Source organism: Panthera uncia, chromosome D2, assembly GCF_023721935.1.
Source record: "Panthera uncia isolate 11264 chromosome D2, Puncia_PCG_1.0, whole genome shotgun sequence".
NCBI classification, from domain to species: domain Eukaryota; kingdom Metazoa; phylum Chordata; class Mammalia; order Carnivora; family Felidae; genus Panthera; species Panthera uncia.
This window is the reverse complement of record NC_064818.1, coordinates 78,975,025-78,990,304: the sequence shown is the minus strand read 5'-3', so window position 1 is coordinate 78,990,304 and position 15,280 is coordinate 78,975,025. Positions and strand designations below refer to the sequence as shown.

The 15,280-nt window shown below is 50.3% G+C and overlaps 1 protein-coding gene across 1 annotated transcript in view; it reads left to right on the top strand.

Annotated features, from left to right (window-relative positions):
* ADAM12 (ADAM metallopeptidase domain 12) overlaps positions 1 to 15,280 on the top strand; it is a 348,424-nt gene that overhangs the window by 296,024 nt on the left and 37,120 nt on the right. Inside the window, 2 exon segments of the mRNA XM_049645890.1 lie at positions 14,178 to 14,286; positions 14,393 to 14,591. Of these exon segments, the coding sequence (XP_049501847.1) occupies positions 14,178 to 14,286; positions 14,393 to 14,591 (308 nt within the window).

Genomic DNA, 15,280 nt, shown 5'->3' with positions numbered 1-15,280 from the left:
GGGCCCCCGTGGGGCAGCCGGGACCCCGAGGACTCCTCACCCCAGCGTTTGCTGCCTCTGCCCCCCCACTCCGGGATTCCAGCAGCGAATCCAGTCCCCCAGAGAGCACTTTCCAAGAGTGCGGCCCCCGTCCCGTCTTGTCCTTCTCCCTCCTCCCCGCCGCCTGCGGAGGTGACCTCACTGCTGGCCGGGGACACCAGCTGTGGCACGGCCACCGTGGTCAGCCAGGCAGAGAGCCAGGCAAGCTCTAGAGGAAGGGAAATCCGATATTGGGTCTTTGTCAGACTTTCGTGTGTGAGGTTTCGGTTTCAGGGATGATGAGGGCAGTAAACGAGGGCAGAAAATGGTGACCGGTCATCAAAGCTCGGGTGTTCAGCGGGGTGTGAAAGCAGTGGCCAAGCAGGGAGAGCAAGGACCGGTGTTTCTGAGGATTGGGTCCCGTCGTCGAGCCCGTGGCCCCACCAGCCGAAGATGGCCCTCTGTACTTGGACGGCCCTGAGGGGCGAGAAGGAGCGGCGTGGTGCAGCCGGGGGCTGGTGCAGCCCGTTCGCCATGTCTGGGAGGAGCTCTCCCGGGGCTCCTCAGGCTCTGCGGGTCCACTCGGGCACAAAGCGGGAGGCCCTCAAAATACACGCGTCAGGGGCGCCTGGGTGGCTCAGTCGGTTGAGCGGCCGACTTCGGCTCAGGTCACGATCTCACGGTCCACGAGTTCGAGCCCCGCGTCGGGCTCTGGGCTGACGGCTCAGAGCCTGGAGCCTGTTTCAGATTCTGTGTCTCCCTCTTTCTCTGACCCTCCCCCGTTCACGCTCTGTCTCTCTCTGTCTCAAAAATAAATAAACGTCTAAAAAAAAATTAAAAAAAAAAAAAATACACGCGTCAGATGCCCGGCTGGGCTCTGAGCGGGTCAGTGACTTCAGACACCTTTCAGTCAAGCGAGGTCACTTTGGGACAGCGGCTACCACTGCAGGCCACATCCTCGTGGCCTGAAGCATCCCTGGTGGCCGCTCCTCCCCAGCCTTTCTCCGGACTCAGCAGTCTCCCCGCTTCTCGAGTTACAGGGGGAGTCAGGACGCTCCCTTCCAAAACGGCCTTCTGTGGCCAGAGCACACACAGCACTTGGAGCCTTCGGAGTCCAATGTGCTCTCCGGTGTCCCGCTGTATTGCAGCGTCTGGCCCCGTTTCCAAAGTGAGGTCAGCTTGAACTCCGCGGCTCTCTCTGAGCCATCGCCACCGTGTGACTCAGCTGGCTGCGCGCCTTAGATTCCTGGTGACCGAGGCGGGTATTTATCTCATCGGATCAGGCCTTCTCAAGCTGCCTGACCAGAGAGAGAGAGAGAGAGAGAGAGAGAGAGAGAGCGCGTGCGCGCGCGCCAGACAGGCAGGCAAACCGACAGCCTGACTCACGGACTGAGCTTTTCAAAAGCGAGAGCAGTAGGAAGTTCCCTCCTGAGACTTCTCAGCGTCCTCGTGGCTGACGGTGAGGCTGGCAGCCTGGCGGCCCCGGGGACCCGCACCAGCTCCTGAGGAGGGCCACTCCCCCGGAGCTCCTCGCTCGCCTCCCCTCTCCCCTGCCGCCCCCCTGAGGGCTGAGGAGGCCTGTGCCGGGGCGGTGGCCCGGTCGCCGTGAGAGGGTCAGTGCACATGGACCGAGCCTTCCTGGCGTCAGGGAGGCTCAGCGTTCCTGGAAATGACAAGCTTGGGGACCCGCCTCAGGCTCGGGGCTTCAGGGGTTCAGTGCACTCCAGCCAACTCCTTCTCTGGACCTCAGGTCGCTGCACCAACTTCCTCAGGAGGGCGGAGGACGTGCGTGCCAGAACCAGCGGGGGCCCTCCACACCGGGGACCTTCTCAGAAGGGCCTCTGACCGCCCTCCTGGGTAAACGCAGTGGGTTCCTTCCCTTCCCTGGCAGTGCAGCTGTCTTGTGGTCTAGTTCAAGGGCGCTGTATGAGTTTCCTGCGGCTGCTGTAACAAATGACCACAAATTTAGCGGCTTACGACGACACAGATCTGTCGTCTTCTGGCCCTGCGAGTTGGAAACCCTAAAACCGAGATGTTGGCAGGGCGACGTTACTTCTGCAGGCCGTAGGGGAGAGCGTATCCCTGCGCCTCCGCCAGCTTCCCGAGGCCCCCGCGTTCCTTGGCCCGTGGCCCCTCCTTCATCTTCGAGGGCGGCGGCACGAATCTTCCAGGCTCTGTCTCTCTCTGGCTTCTCCTTCCTCGCTCACAGCTTCTCCGAGTCTGACCCTCCTGCCTCCCTCTTACAAGGGCCCCATGATTACGTTGCACCTATTCAGACCATTCAGGAGACTCCCCACCCCCAAATCCTTAATCACATCTTCCAAGTCCCTTTGCCACGTAAGGTCACATACTCACGGGTTCCGAGGATTAGAGGGCAGGCCCCTTTGGGGGGCCCTTTTTCTGCCTGCCACAGGTGCTAAACAGACCCCTTACTAGCCAGGTGACCTTCGACAGGTCTACTCAACCTTTGTGCCTCGTCCGTAACACGGGGCTTGTCAGATGCCTACCCTGTGGGTATGTCGTCATCCTCTAACCCGGCCTGTTACCCATCATATGTAAGGTGTCCCATGCAGTAGCATGCTAGATGCGTGGCTCCTAGGAAGTCCGAACTCTGCAAATAAGATGGGATTGAGCTCACAGGACGCTCACGGACTAGTGAGCAAGATTCTCTGAGTGCCGTGATGTGGTGAGGCATGGTCAAGAGAGGGCTCAACCCGGAGTGTGGTATGGAGCCAACCAGGAAGGCGTCCTAGATGCGGTTGCCTTGGAGAAGTCGTTCGGCAGGGGTGGGAGGGGAAGGGTATTTCCTGCATACGAAATAGCGACGGTCAAGGTGCAAAGGGGCCACCCCAGGGAACTTCAGGCAGCCCTGCTTGTCCAGAGCTTGGTCTGTGACCTGGAGAGCAGAGATCCTCGTTTCTCACCCCGTTCTCTCATTTATTAAACATTCATCAACGTCCTGCTAGTCTAAGATGCTGACTCAAGAGCCCGAGTCTGCCAGAGTGACGTACTTCCCACAGTCCCTCTGCACTATCTCCTGGACCCGGAGTGGAGTCAGGATGTGACCGTCACAATCCCGGGGCGGGGGTGACTTCCTCAGCCAGGCCCCTGGCCAACTAGAGGGACCAGGCTGGGAACATTCTAATGCCGTGTTACAGTGGCTGGTTTGAATCAGCTTTTCACCATTCAGAAGAGTAAAACTTACTGTCAAGGACACATTTGCCGTATCTCGTTTCACCATGATTAGCAAATGCTTGGGGAGCTGAAGCACATTTGCATCAGGGTCATTTTAGGCTCCCCACGAGCCCCAGTAGCCCAGAGCTCCAGGATTCATTGAGCGTCTACTCCTGGCCTGTGCCACGCGTACCCCAGTGACCCAACTGAACTGTGGAGCCATCCGGAAGTGTCCATTTATGCTCAGGAAGTCCATTACTCTCCAGACCTGGCTACCCAAACGCTGACCGGAGAAAGCCCTTCCTTCCAGCTAACTATTCCCTTTTGAAATGGACGTTTCTCAATCCAGCATCATATTTCAATAAATTCATCCTGCTTCCAAATCTTTCTACAAATAGAATGACAGAAAATTCAAAACATATGCCTCCAAACCCCAACTAGCAAAGTAAGAGACTTTTCTTCTTCTGTTTTTTTTTTTTAGGTTTATTTATTTATTTTGAGAGAGACAGAGTGCAAGATGGGGGAGGGGCAGAGAGAGAGAGAGAGGGGCAGAGAGAGAGAACCCCAGGCAGCATTCGAACAGTCATCGCAGAGCCCGATGTGGGCCTCAATGCCGGGCTCGAACTCCCCCACCGTGAGGTCATGACCTGAGCCGAGGTCAGATGCTTAACGGACCGAGCCACCCAGGTGCCCCCAATGTAAGATACTTCTAGAATACCTTTTGGGGTTTTTGTTCATTTGTCTCCTTTCCTAATTAATGTCGGTAATGTTCTCGTTGGCGAGGAGCTTAAATTCTTCCCTGTCCCCAATTTTTCTTCCACAAATGTTACATCTCAAGACTTTATATGTTGGTGTCAAACACAGAAATGTTATCTGCAGTTCAAACTGTAACTTGTATTTAGCTCACTTAGTCCAGTTTGGACTTAATAACCACAAAGATTTTCTGTCAATGTGAGATGACCTTTATTCCTTCTGAAATAAGCTGGGTATTTTTCTTCAGGCAGAAAATTCACTTTTGCCAGTGTTGTCTATCTGAACCATGGTGACTGAAAGCGTGACTTGGAAATTAATCTTACAGATAACTGCACGTCGAGAGCCACAAACAATTTGCATCAGGGGAGTCCTGAAATACGTTCGTTTTATCTATTTTATCACTCACCAGACAATAGCGTCGCTTGATTTATGCAGTGTGAGCTGGCCAGACAATTTTTATGGGCTGGTAAACATTCAGTGTTTATCTGCAAGGCTGGTTTAAATGAGTTTGCGTTATGATGATACACCTGGAGCGGAACATTTGCTAACCGTCTACCACTCTGGTGACGAGCAACGGGAAGCGAGAGACGCTCTTGCCAAGAGTCCTATCGTCCAAGAGTCGGGAAGGTCTCCCTTCTGTCCCGCTGCGTGAGAAAGCAATGATAAGATTTGTTCGTTTGGGCTCCATTTTCCGTTGAACGCAAAGGTCAATTTGGAGAAGAGAGAGGGAGAAATACGAGGAGACCAACAGGACCTTCAGTTGCTCATAAGAGTGCCTTTGTCTCTGGGTGGAGCAGTGAGCATCAGGGGGCTGGGACAGTTAGTGACAGGGAGGGAGGAGCCCATCCGCCCAAATGGCAGAAGATCATTTGCGTAATAAAGTCATTTTAAGGAAGAGATTAGATCAAGTAAATTGTGGGCTTAATGCAAGATGTCATCATCTCCTTTCAACAGGCATAATGACAGTCAAACTTCCAAACTACAATCCCAAATATAAGTTTTATCACTCTGAAGATAAGACTGGTAATTAAAACCCATCACTTTCTGTGTCATTGTAAACTACCAGCGTGATGTCAGAATTCCCTCTGAAAGGCTAAATTTTATCTCTTGATAATGGCAGAACCTCTAAGTGTTCCATTGTTAAGAATCCAAAGGCTGTAGATGGATGTGATAGAGTGGCGATAAGAAAACGGTTGTCATTTTGCTTCTCAAGAGACAGACGTGAAGTCTCTTCGTGAAAATGGGAAGACAGATATTTTTAAGCGTGGCAACTTTGAACCCAAACCTGTGCCTTTATAACCTCTTACCAGTGGGTAGAAGTCATTTGCACTTTTGAAATTATTGACCATTGTGGCTCTGAGAGAAATGCCGGACGGCCACTCGCACACAAAAGCCACGAGAGTCACTTGGGTGAGTCCTGGTCCACTGTCGGAACTGGTCTCTGCTGGGTCTACACACAGCCAGGGCGCGCGGGATGTTGCCTCTGGGGTTTGGGTCTTCTACTCTGCTGCTTTTAATGTTTTCTTTTAATGCAAGAGCTGTATCTGTTCCCAAGGTCAGCCCTGAGCCCCCTTTCCGGTTTTCCCGCCGATAAGGTTTCTTACTTCGCCTGTATTTGTAAAATGTCTGTCTTTTGATGACCTTAGATCTTCTTTCCCCGTCCGACCGCACAGTAATACTTCCTTTGATGTAAATGAGTAAGTGAAAATCCAGAGTCACAGTAAAGATAAGCCAGGAGACCGCATCCGTTTACCCGAGATGCCTTGTTCGGCAGAAATCATAATTGACTTCCTCTGGGGAAGGCAGTTGAGACACGATGTGCCTTCCCCAGATTGCTTTCCCTGTGGCTTTGCACTCCTTCTTGGCACGCACCTGCTCTGTGCGGGCCTGAGGCACTGTCCCTGTCTGCTGGGTTTTTACACTGGGAGGAAGGAGCCTTGGGACATCACAGGAGGCAAGAGAGCAAGCGTGGCGAATGCAAGGAGGGGAAGCCCCCACAGCACGGTCGAGAGAAGGAGGGCGGGGTCCAGCCTCACGGGAAGGTGGTGGTGGGAGAAGGCCTGGAAGGACACAGTCAGCAATGCGAAGGAACACAGCAGCCCAGGACCCTTCTCCAACGGGCTCCAGCAGCCAGGTTCCAAGGAAAACGCTGATTTACTTGGCTTTGGTCCATCATCCATCATTGACCCATCTTCCGACCTGTGGGACGGAGCACTGTGGCCGGACCGGAGTCTCCTCCCGTGCTGTGGGCACAGGCTCTCCCACGCTGGAGAGATTCCTCCCCAGGAGGGGTTTGGCCCCGACGCAGCGGGCTGTGCTGGAAGGGGCGGTGCCGAGCAGTGCCCCGCCTCCAGCCGGAAGCTTGCCGGCCCCCGGAGGCGGCACAGAACCCCGCGCGGCCCCGCCTACAGCCTGAAATGGCAGGTGGGGTGGCGGCCGGGCATGTTATGATCTGAATCCGGTCCCAGCTGCTTTTGTACTTCTAAAATAAGTTTCGGTCATTTTAAACCTCTTGGCCTTTAAACCTCCGTGTTTCTCGTGCCACGATTTCTCATCCCAACGTAGAGACCCCAGGGCAGGAAAGACCAGCCCAACTGGATGAGAACAAGCGTCGCTTTTGTTTCCGTTTTTGTTTTTTTAAGTTTGTTTCATGGATTTATTTTGAGAGAGAGCTAGAGAGAGAGCAAGCAGGGGAGGGGCAGAGAGAGAATCCCAAGCAGGCCCCACGCTGTCCGCACAAAGCCCGATACGGAGCTGGAACCCACCAACCGTGAGATGGTGACCTGAGCCGAAATCAAGAGTCAGACCCTTAACCGACTGAGCCACCCAGGCGTCCCAAGAACAAGCATTGGAAGCAGGGTTCTGCCCCATCCTCCAGGCACCATGTCCCCACCCAAATTAAAACAGCCATTTCTGAGCATTGACGAAAGCTGTCAGCCCCTAAGTGCTTGAGGATGGAGAATGCCAAAGATCTTATCCATGGAGGTTGACCAAGAAGTACACATGATCATGTGCTTTCTATTGATTCTCTAGATAAACAGATGAAGAAGCCCCGTGACAAGGGATTGAGTATGGGTTCTGGTCTTTGATGTCACAGAGAGAGATCCGTCCCATCCCCAAGTTCACGTAGCTGATGAAAGCATGACCTAATTTTCTTCCAAATGTGAGTTTTCTTTGCCACATTGTAGCAAGCCATGTCACTGACATGTCCCGGTGATGATACACCAGTGGTAAAGTGTGACATGGCATTTCTTGCTCCCTCAAGTTCTGGGTGAGAGCTAAAATGAGTAAGTCTTGGATCTAGACCGTTATTGGTTTCCTGGGAAAAACAGAAAGTTAACTTTTAGAAAGCTGCATTTTTCAAGCCACTGGGCAGATTAATACCAGAGTAGAGCAAGCCCTACCCAGCTTTGCTTCTTTATGGACTGACTTCTGCCTGCAGCAGTTTTCAAGTTATCAGAGTCAGGGATTTTCATTTCTTTTCCTGAGTCAGTAGACATTCAGCAAAGAGACATAAAAATGTTTACCCACTTTCTCTCCACTGCCCCCTTCTTAGAGGAAGACCCCCGCCCCAACTGGTGTGCTCAGACTCAAGGGCATGTCACCCAACTCCGTTCATTACCGTTACCTCAGAATAAGCACGGGTGGCCAGTGTCACAGCCTGTCAAGTTATTCCCTGAAAAAGATTTGGTGGAGATGCAGCCAAGCCTGAGGATGGACAGATTACAGGAGTCATCTGGTGGTTCTGGAGAGAAAGGAACCGCAGGGAGAGGAGTGTGTTGCCAGTTAGGTGGTTTCTAAGAGGGAGATTGCAGCTGAATAGAAGGACCGTGGGCTTCGGCATTGGATCCGTGAGTCAAGTCCAGCTTTACCACCTCCCCAACATTATCATCTTCAGCAAGTTGAGCCTTGGTGTTTGAATCGGTGAAGTGGGGTCCGTAGACCTTACAGGGGTGGCTGTAAGGATTAAAGATCCTGCGTGCCGGACCCAGCACGATACCCAATAGTGGGGGTACTCAACCGATGGTATGTTGGTGATCTAAAATATGTTCATTCATTTAAAATGTGTGTGCTGGTTGGTTTAAGGGCGAGGGAAGGAATTACAGGGAAGATGACCTTGGTTCCCAGAGTATAAAAATGACTCAGACCCAAATGTCTGTACTTGAGATCTCCTACTACCTCTTTCAAGATGGTGCTTAGTGCCTGTGCGGTGAGATGACGCTCTAGGGGCTCACCCAGCGCAGGCTGGGAGGGTGCCCAGAACGACCACGGGATGTGGAGCCATGGGGAGCTTCACTCCCTGAAATGAGTCGGGAGGGGAGAGGTGTAGGGAAGTTGAAGTCCTTGAGCTGCGACTAGAGTTGTTATTTAATATACAGAGTATGTACAAAACTTCCCAGTGTTTCAGATTCGGAGAGTCCCTTCCCCCTCATGTCCCAAGGTAGGTTCAGAAATTACTTATCCCATCATTCAACACTTTTCATTGGTTTCCTCTGATGTGCGAGGCACTGGGGACAATCCTCGGTGAAGGAGACAGATGTCAAGTCCCTGTTGATAGAACCATGAACTATTGCAAGTAAAGTAGGTGTTGCAAACCTGGCCAGGCACGAGGAGCTCTCTTTCTCCCTCACCCATTCTCCCACTCTTAATGTCCAGGAGCCAGACTTCCCCTTCCCCGTGATCGATGGCTGTCCTTATTATAATTCAGTTGGACTGAGAGCCTGCCGTGTGTTGGGGCCTCACTGAGTCTCACAGCACCTCTGAGTCAGGTGATGCACTTGTCCCCATGTTACCGGGTCTCTTGGTATGTAGGGTTGACACCAGATCAGCTTACGTTATTCTCAGGCCCGAGTCTCTTGCCCTTCCAACTCTGCAGCATGGCTGCTTAGAGAGACCGGAGAAGGCAGGCAGCCTTCCAAAAGCAATGGAAATTCGGTAAACGGTCACTGTTTTTCTTGGATCCCATACATGCCCAGATAGAAAGCATGGTTTCCCCCCCAGAAATTATCCGTCAGAAAGCTTGGTTGACTACTGACCTATTCATCTCTCGATCATGTCTTTTGACTCTCACAGTCCTGTCGGAAAGGTGCATCGGGCCTCGGGAGCCTCTATCAGTGCTGTTTAGGAGCCTGGTTGAGGCTGATGGACAAGATTGGGTTTCCGAAAAGACCGGGACGTTTGTCGTATGTTTAATTACTGTTCCTAGGGTGTGACTTCATGCCTCCGCCTTTTGTTGTTGTTGTTGTTGTTGTTGTTGTTGTTGTTGTTGTTCTGGTAAAGGATCCTTGAAAAGATCACTTTGACAAGCAACAGGATAAATGATCAGCTTCTGGAGATCCTGAGTATATACCCTCTGAGCAAATAGAAAACAGTAAAATCAGAAGACTCATTGTTGGAGGAGTGGGTACTTGAACCTAAGAATAAGATTTCCAGTGACAACATCACAACAGAGTAAAAAGGTCAGCATCAACATGAGCTAGAAATACAGAGGATGGGCTGCAGAAAACAGACTTTTTGTAATCACTTTATTGAGGTGTGGTTGACATACACGCAGCTGTAGGTATTTAATGTGTACAACTTGACAAGCTTGGAGATGAGTGTACATCCGTCGCCACAATGGATGCCATAAACACATTCATCGCCTCTAAAAGGTCATACCTCTCTTCGTGTGTGTGTGTGTGTGTGTGTGTGTATGTATGAGAGAGAGAACGAACACTTAGCATTAGGAACTACCCTCTTGGCAAAATTTTATATTAACTAGAGACTCTGCTGTATAGTAGATTTCTAGGACTAATTTTTCACAACGAAAACTTTGTACTCTTCGACTAATACCTCCTCACGTCTCCCCACACCTCCCCCCTGCCCCTGGCAACCACCGTTCTACTCTCTGCTTCTGTCAGTTTGACTTTTTAGATTCCACCTGTAAGTGAGATCACGCAGTGTTGGTCTTTCTGTGTCTGACTTCTTTCACTTAGGATTATGTCTTCCAGGTTTATCCAGGCTGTCTCAAAGGGCAGGATTTCCTTATTTTTTAAGGCTGAGTAATCTTCAGTTGTGTGCATATACCACATTTTCTTTATCCATTCATCCATCAATGGACACAGGTTGGTTCCATGTCTTGGCCATTGTGAATAATGTTGCAGTGAACATGGGAGTTTAGATATTTCTTCAAGATCCTGATTTCGATTCCTTTGGATGTATACCTAGGTGCAGGACTGCTGGCGATATGGTAGTTCTGTTTTTAGTTGTTTGCGGAATTTGCACACTGTCTTCTGCAAAGGCTGTATCTGTTTACATTCCTACAACGTATGGTATAAGGGTATGAAGGTTCCCTTTTCTCAGCATCCTTGCCAACGCTTGTTATCTTTCATGTTTTTAGTAACAGCCATCCTAACTGGTGCGAGGTGATAGCTCATTGTGGTTTTGACTTGTATTTTCCTGATAATCAGTGATGTTGAGTGTCTTTTCCTGTAACTGTTGGCTGTTTGCACGTCTTCTTTGAAGAAATGTCTATTCAGTTCCTTTGCCCATCTTTTAATCTGGTCATTTGGGATTTTTTGCTACTGAGTTGTAGAAGTTCCCTATATATTTTATACATTCACCTTTTGGCAGATGTATGGGTTGCAGATATTTTCTCCCATTCTGTAGGTCGTCTCACATTTTGTTGATTTTTTTCTCTACCATTCAGAAGCCTCTCAGTTTGATGTGGCCCCACTTTCTTTTTGCTTTTGTTGCCTATGCTTTTGGCATCCTGCCCAAGAGATCTTTGCCAAGACCAACATCAGGAAGGTTTTCCTCTACGTTTTCTTCTTTCCTTTTTATAGTTTCAAGTCTTACACTGAAGTCATTACTCCGTGTTGAGTTCATTTTTGTGTCTGGTGTTATTAGATAAGGGTCCCGTTTATTCTTTTGCATGTGTATGGCCAGTTTTCCCAGCGCCATTTATTCAAGAGACTGTCCTTACCCCGTTGTGTATTCTTGGCACCTTGGTCAAAGATCAGTTGACCAAAGACCTTAAGACCAAAGAGAAATGTAAACAAGCTGGGAGTATTGTTTCACGATACAGGAGAGTAAAAGAAAAAAGTAATATCTCTTAATTAAAATGTGACTTTTCAATATTTCTCATCAAGTTAACCGACAATATGTTCTATGACTCTTGACCCCATCACCCACGTTGCTCCAAATGTGTACATTCAAATTGGCCATCGCCTTTCCTGTGCGATTTTCTCTTCGGGAAAATGGCAGCTCTCCTTGCGTGTGCGGTGGCTTCTATAGCCTCTCGTGATTTTACAGTCGTTGTGCTGACCAGACACCTGGTTTTCTAAGCCAGGCAGCCCATTGGCATTTGGGACGTTAAATCCCAAACCCACCCTACCCTAGAAGACCCAGTTTTGTGTTCTGGGTCCAGATTCCCCAGCAGGGATCCGGTTCTCTCTTAGAAAATGTTTCATACTTGCTTAAATACCATTTGTATACCTTTGCTTGACTCCCTGTCCTATTTTACCCACTTTATTTGGTATTCATACATCTAACTTACCTCTTTCTTTTAAATCATTGTGGACACCCGTCTCTTTCTCTCTCTTCCTCCCTTTTTGTTCTTAACCTTCTGTACACCCCAGGCTAACCCTCATCCTCGTGACCCTGTTTACAAGCTCATGTGTCTGAAACTGCTCAGAGATCTGTTTATACACACACACATCCAGCCATATAGACATATAGAAATCTTTGGGGCACCTGGGTGGCTCAGTCGGTTAAGCAGCCGACTTCGGCTCAGGTCATGATCTCGCGGTCCGTGAGTTCGAGCCCCATCTCGGGCTCTGTCCTGACAGCTCAGAGCCTGGAGCCTGCTACCGATTCCCTGTCTCCCTCTCTGTCTGCCCCTCTCCTGCTTGCTCTCTGTCTTGCTCTCTCTGTCTCTCTCTCTCTCTCTCTCTCTCTCAAAAATAATAAACATTAAAAAAAATTTTTAATATGTGTAGAAATCTCTTTTTGCCCTATAAGGAAAACTAACTCATCAATTCACACATTCAAATTGCAACAATGTTTGGGTTTTTTTTGTTTTTTGTTTTTAACGTGGCCGCATTTCTTAGGAGATAAGTTACTTAATAATAGTAAGAACGACAGAACCTATATAGCATCAAAACAGCATCATGGCAGAGTGATATCAACCCTGCCTACCCAGTTCCAGGGGCTTAGCATCTGCTGGAAACTGCTGGTCTCCTGTATCCTGGTGTTCTGAGGCAGGGAGAGAAGAACAAAGCCATCTTATCATAACCTCATTTGGTTACCCTCTCCATACACGGCAGTAGCGCTGAACCCCTTATCCACCTACGTCTGGGATCACCTGGGCTGCACGTGAGTGCGTATCATGGCTCTTGCCCTGTTACCCGTGTGCACCTGCCCGTCGCTCCCCTCAGCAGTGTGGGGGAGAGGGGGTCTTCTTCTGCCCTGTGTCCTCAAGGCCCATGCAGGGCCCAGTGCCTGTGAGGCCTCGATACACCTGAGAGCACCGGAGGGGGCAGGCTGAGCTCTGCCCTCAGACGGCCCCGCCGTCTGGCTTTAGGCAACATACTTAACCTCTTCAGTCCTGGTTTTCTTGTCCATAAAATGGGAAAATGAGACCTCCGTCTTAGGATCCCTGGTAGGATTGAGTTATGGAGTTCGGCCCCTGGTCCCCCCCTCTCAGAGGAGGGACCAGTCTGCTTAGAACAACAGCCCCCTGGCCCCTCTCGCTCTCCCGTTTCCTTCATCACGTTGCCCTCCACTGGACTTCAGGCGCGTTCATTTGTTTGCTTTTCTTTCTTCTTGCAATTTGAAAGCAAGCAGAAGTCTTGTCCTCATGGGGCCAACGCTGTACCCCCAGTGCCTGGCAGATAGTAAGTACCGGATAAATCTGTGTACGATTGAAGTCTGCAACATGACGGGAGGTGGGTGGATGGGTGGACAGACGGACGGACAGCTGGGTTGGTAGGCAGGTAGGACGGATGGGAGGGAAGAATGAAGGAGAGACAAAGCCAGACAGCCAAGTAATAAGTAGATAGGGCCCACGCATATATGCAGACAACCGTTGAGTTGTTGATATTTTAGACGACAGTTTTTCCCAGCTGCTTTGACTAATTAGATCCAGGTATCTTGATCAAAGTGCCATCGAATAGGATTAATTTAAGAGCGAAGTACGGGCTCAACGCCGAGACTCATCCTTACCATCCCCCGACCTCCAGTAAGTAGATGAAAAAGAGGAAGAAGGGAGAAGGTGGGTATCGGGCAGAGGCTGTGTATGTCAGTGGCGCAACCACACTGTGGGCGGAAGGGGGCCTCTGGGGTGGGTGCTGTAAGAACAACGTGACGTGGTGGCTCAGCCGGTCAAAAGTCCAACTCGATTTCAGCTCAGGTCGTGATCTCACCGTTCGGGAGATCGAGCCCCACGTCCAGCTCTGCGCCGACAGCACGGAGCCTGCTTAGGATTCTCTCTCCTCTCCTCTCCTCTCCTCTCCTCTCCTCTCCTCTCCTCTTCTCTTCTCTTCTCTCTCTCTCTCTCTCTCTCTCTCTCTCCCCTCCCCCCACTCCTGCCCCTCCCCCACATCCCCCTCTCTCTCAAAATGAAGTAACTTTAAAGAAAAACAACAACAAAAAAAAACAGGAACGTGATACTGTTGAGCCAGAGACCTTGCCTTGTTCCATGACAGAGAAGTGTGTCCAGTTCGGGATAATGCCTTTCAAAGGGAGTTTGGAGAGGCCGCTCAACGCGGTTTTTGAAAAACAGAGAACGGGAAAATGGGAGTTTCCTCCGGTAGCTTCCTGTGGAGGTCCACGTCTGAACCCAGTGTTGATCGCAGCTGTTGCGAGGGTCTGTTGTTTCTTTGCTTTGCTTTGTTGGGTTTTAATGAGATGCTAATCACGTCTGCTCTTGGCTGATGAAAAGGAATCAGCTACAGGTTAAAGAAAGAGACGTGTTTAGGGGCGCCTGGGTGGCTCAGTCAGGTAAGCATCCGACTCTCGGTTTTGGCTCAGGTCATGTTCTCGCAGTTTCACGGGTTTGAGCCCCACATCAGGCTCTGTGCTGACAGCGGGGAGCCTGCTTGGGATTCTCTCTCCCCCGACCCCGTCTCTCTCTCCCCCTCCCCGACTCATGCTGTCTCTGTTTCTCTGAAAATAAATAAATTTGTAAAAATCAAAAAATAAAAGAGACGTTTCTAGAAATAACATCTTCTGCTTCTTTGCTTCTGTTTCAGGTGCTAAACCGGCCCCTGGGATCTGCTTTGAGAGAGTCAACTCCGCAGGGGACCCTTACGGCAACTGTGGCAAAGACTTCAAGAGTTCCTTTGCCAAATGCGAGATGAGGTACGGAAGCTGCGGCCGGACCACGCCATCACTCTGGACTTCCTCCATCGCCAAGGGCTGCTCCCAAACTTTCCCTCTTTGGGACTCTCTGTTCTTGCCCTTCCAGAGATGCTAAATGCGGGAAAATCCAGTGTCAAGGAGGCGCCAGCCGGCCCGTCATCGGTACCAATGCCGTTTCCATCGAAACGAATATCCCGCTGCAGGAAGGAGGGCGGATTCTGTGCCGTGGGACCCACGTGTACTTGGGCAATGACATGCCGGACCCCGGGCTTGTGCTTGCGGGCACAAAGTGTGCGGACGGAAAAGTAAGACACCGGGGCTCTCTTGCATCATAAATATAAGTCTGGAGGGGGGCCCGTTGAGAAGCGTCCTGTCCAGGAACCCACTTAGGAGGTTGGTTTGTTTTCCTAAATCCACTCCTTCCTGCAACTTTGGCATCCAATTCTTTGCACCTAGAAGGAAACGTTAATAAATCCTGGATCCTGGCCAGACCATGGAGATGCAGATTTGGGAAAATCAAGCCTGGTTTCTCAGCCTTTAGGTGTGAAGAAGTCATTTCTGCACTCTGGGTGTCATGAGTATTTCCAGCCAGGAAATTACTTTGGAAGGAAACGCAGTAGTGTATTACGTTGTTTTTGGAAACGTGGGTTTGGTTTCTGGCACAGCGAGGGCTTGTTCTCACCTGGACAGAACGGGAAGTCACATGTATTTTCAGAGACCCCCAACGAGAGAATAGGAGAGGGGAAGAGATAGGATCAGCTTGAAGCCAAAGAGAGTCCTTTCAGAGACCAAGGGGAAGGTAGACTGAGATATCTGGGGGGTTAGAAATAAAGTCAAAAATGAGGAAAAAAAAGTGAAATTGAGATTTTAACATGCTGCCATGTTGATTTTTCTCACCAGGCTTTCTCATCAGGCTAAATGAAAGCAAGTTAATACAGCATGGTAGGAAAGGAGATTAATCAACCCCCACAAGTTTTTTAAGGGACCATGGGGA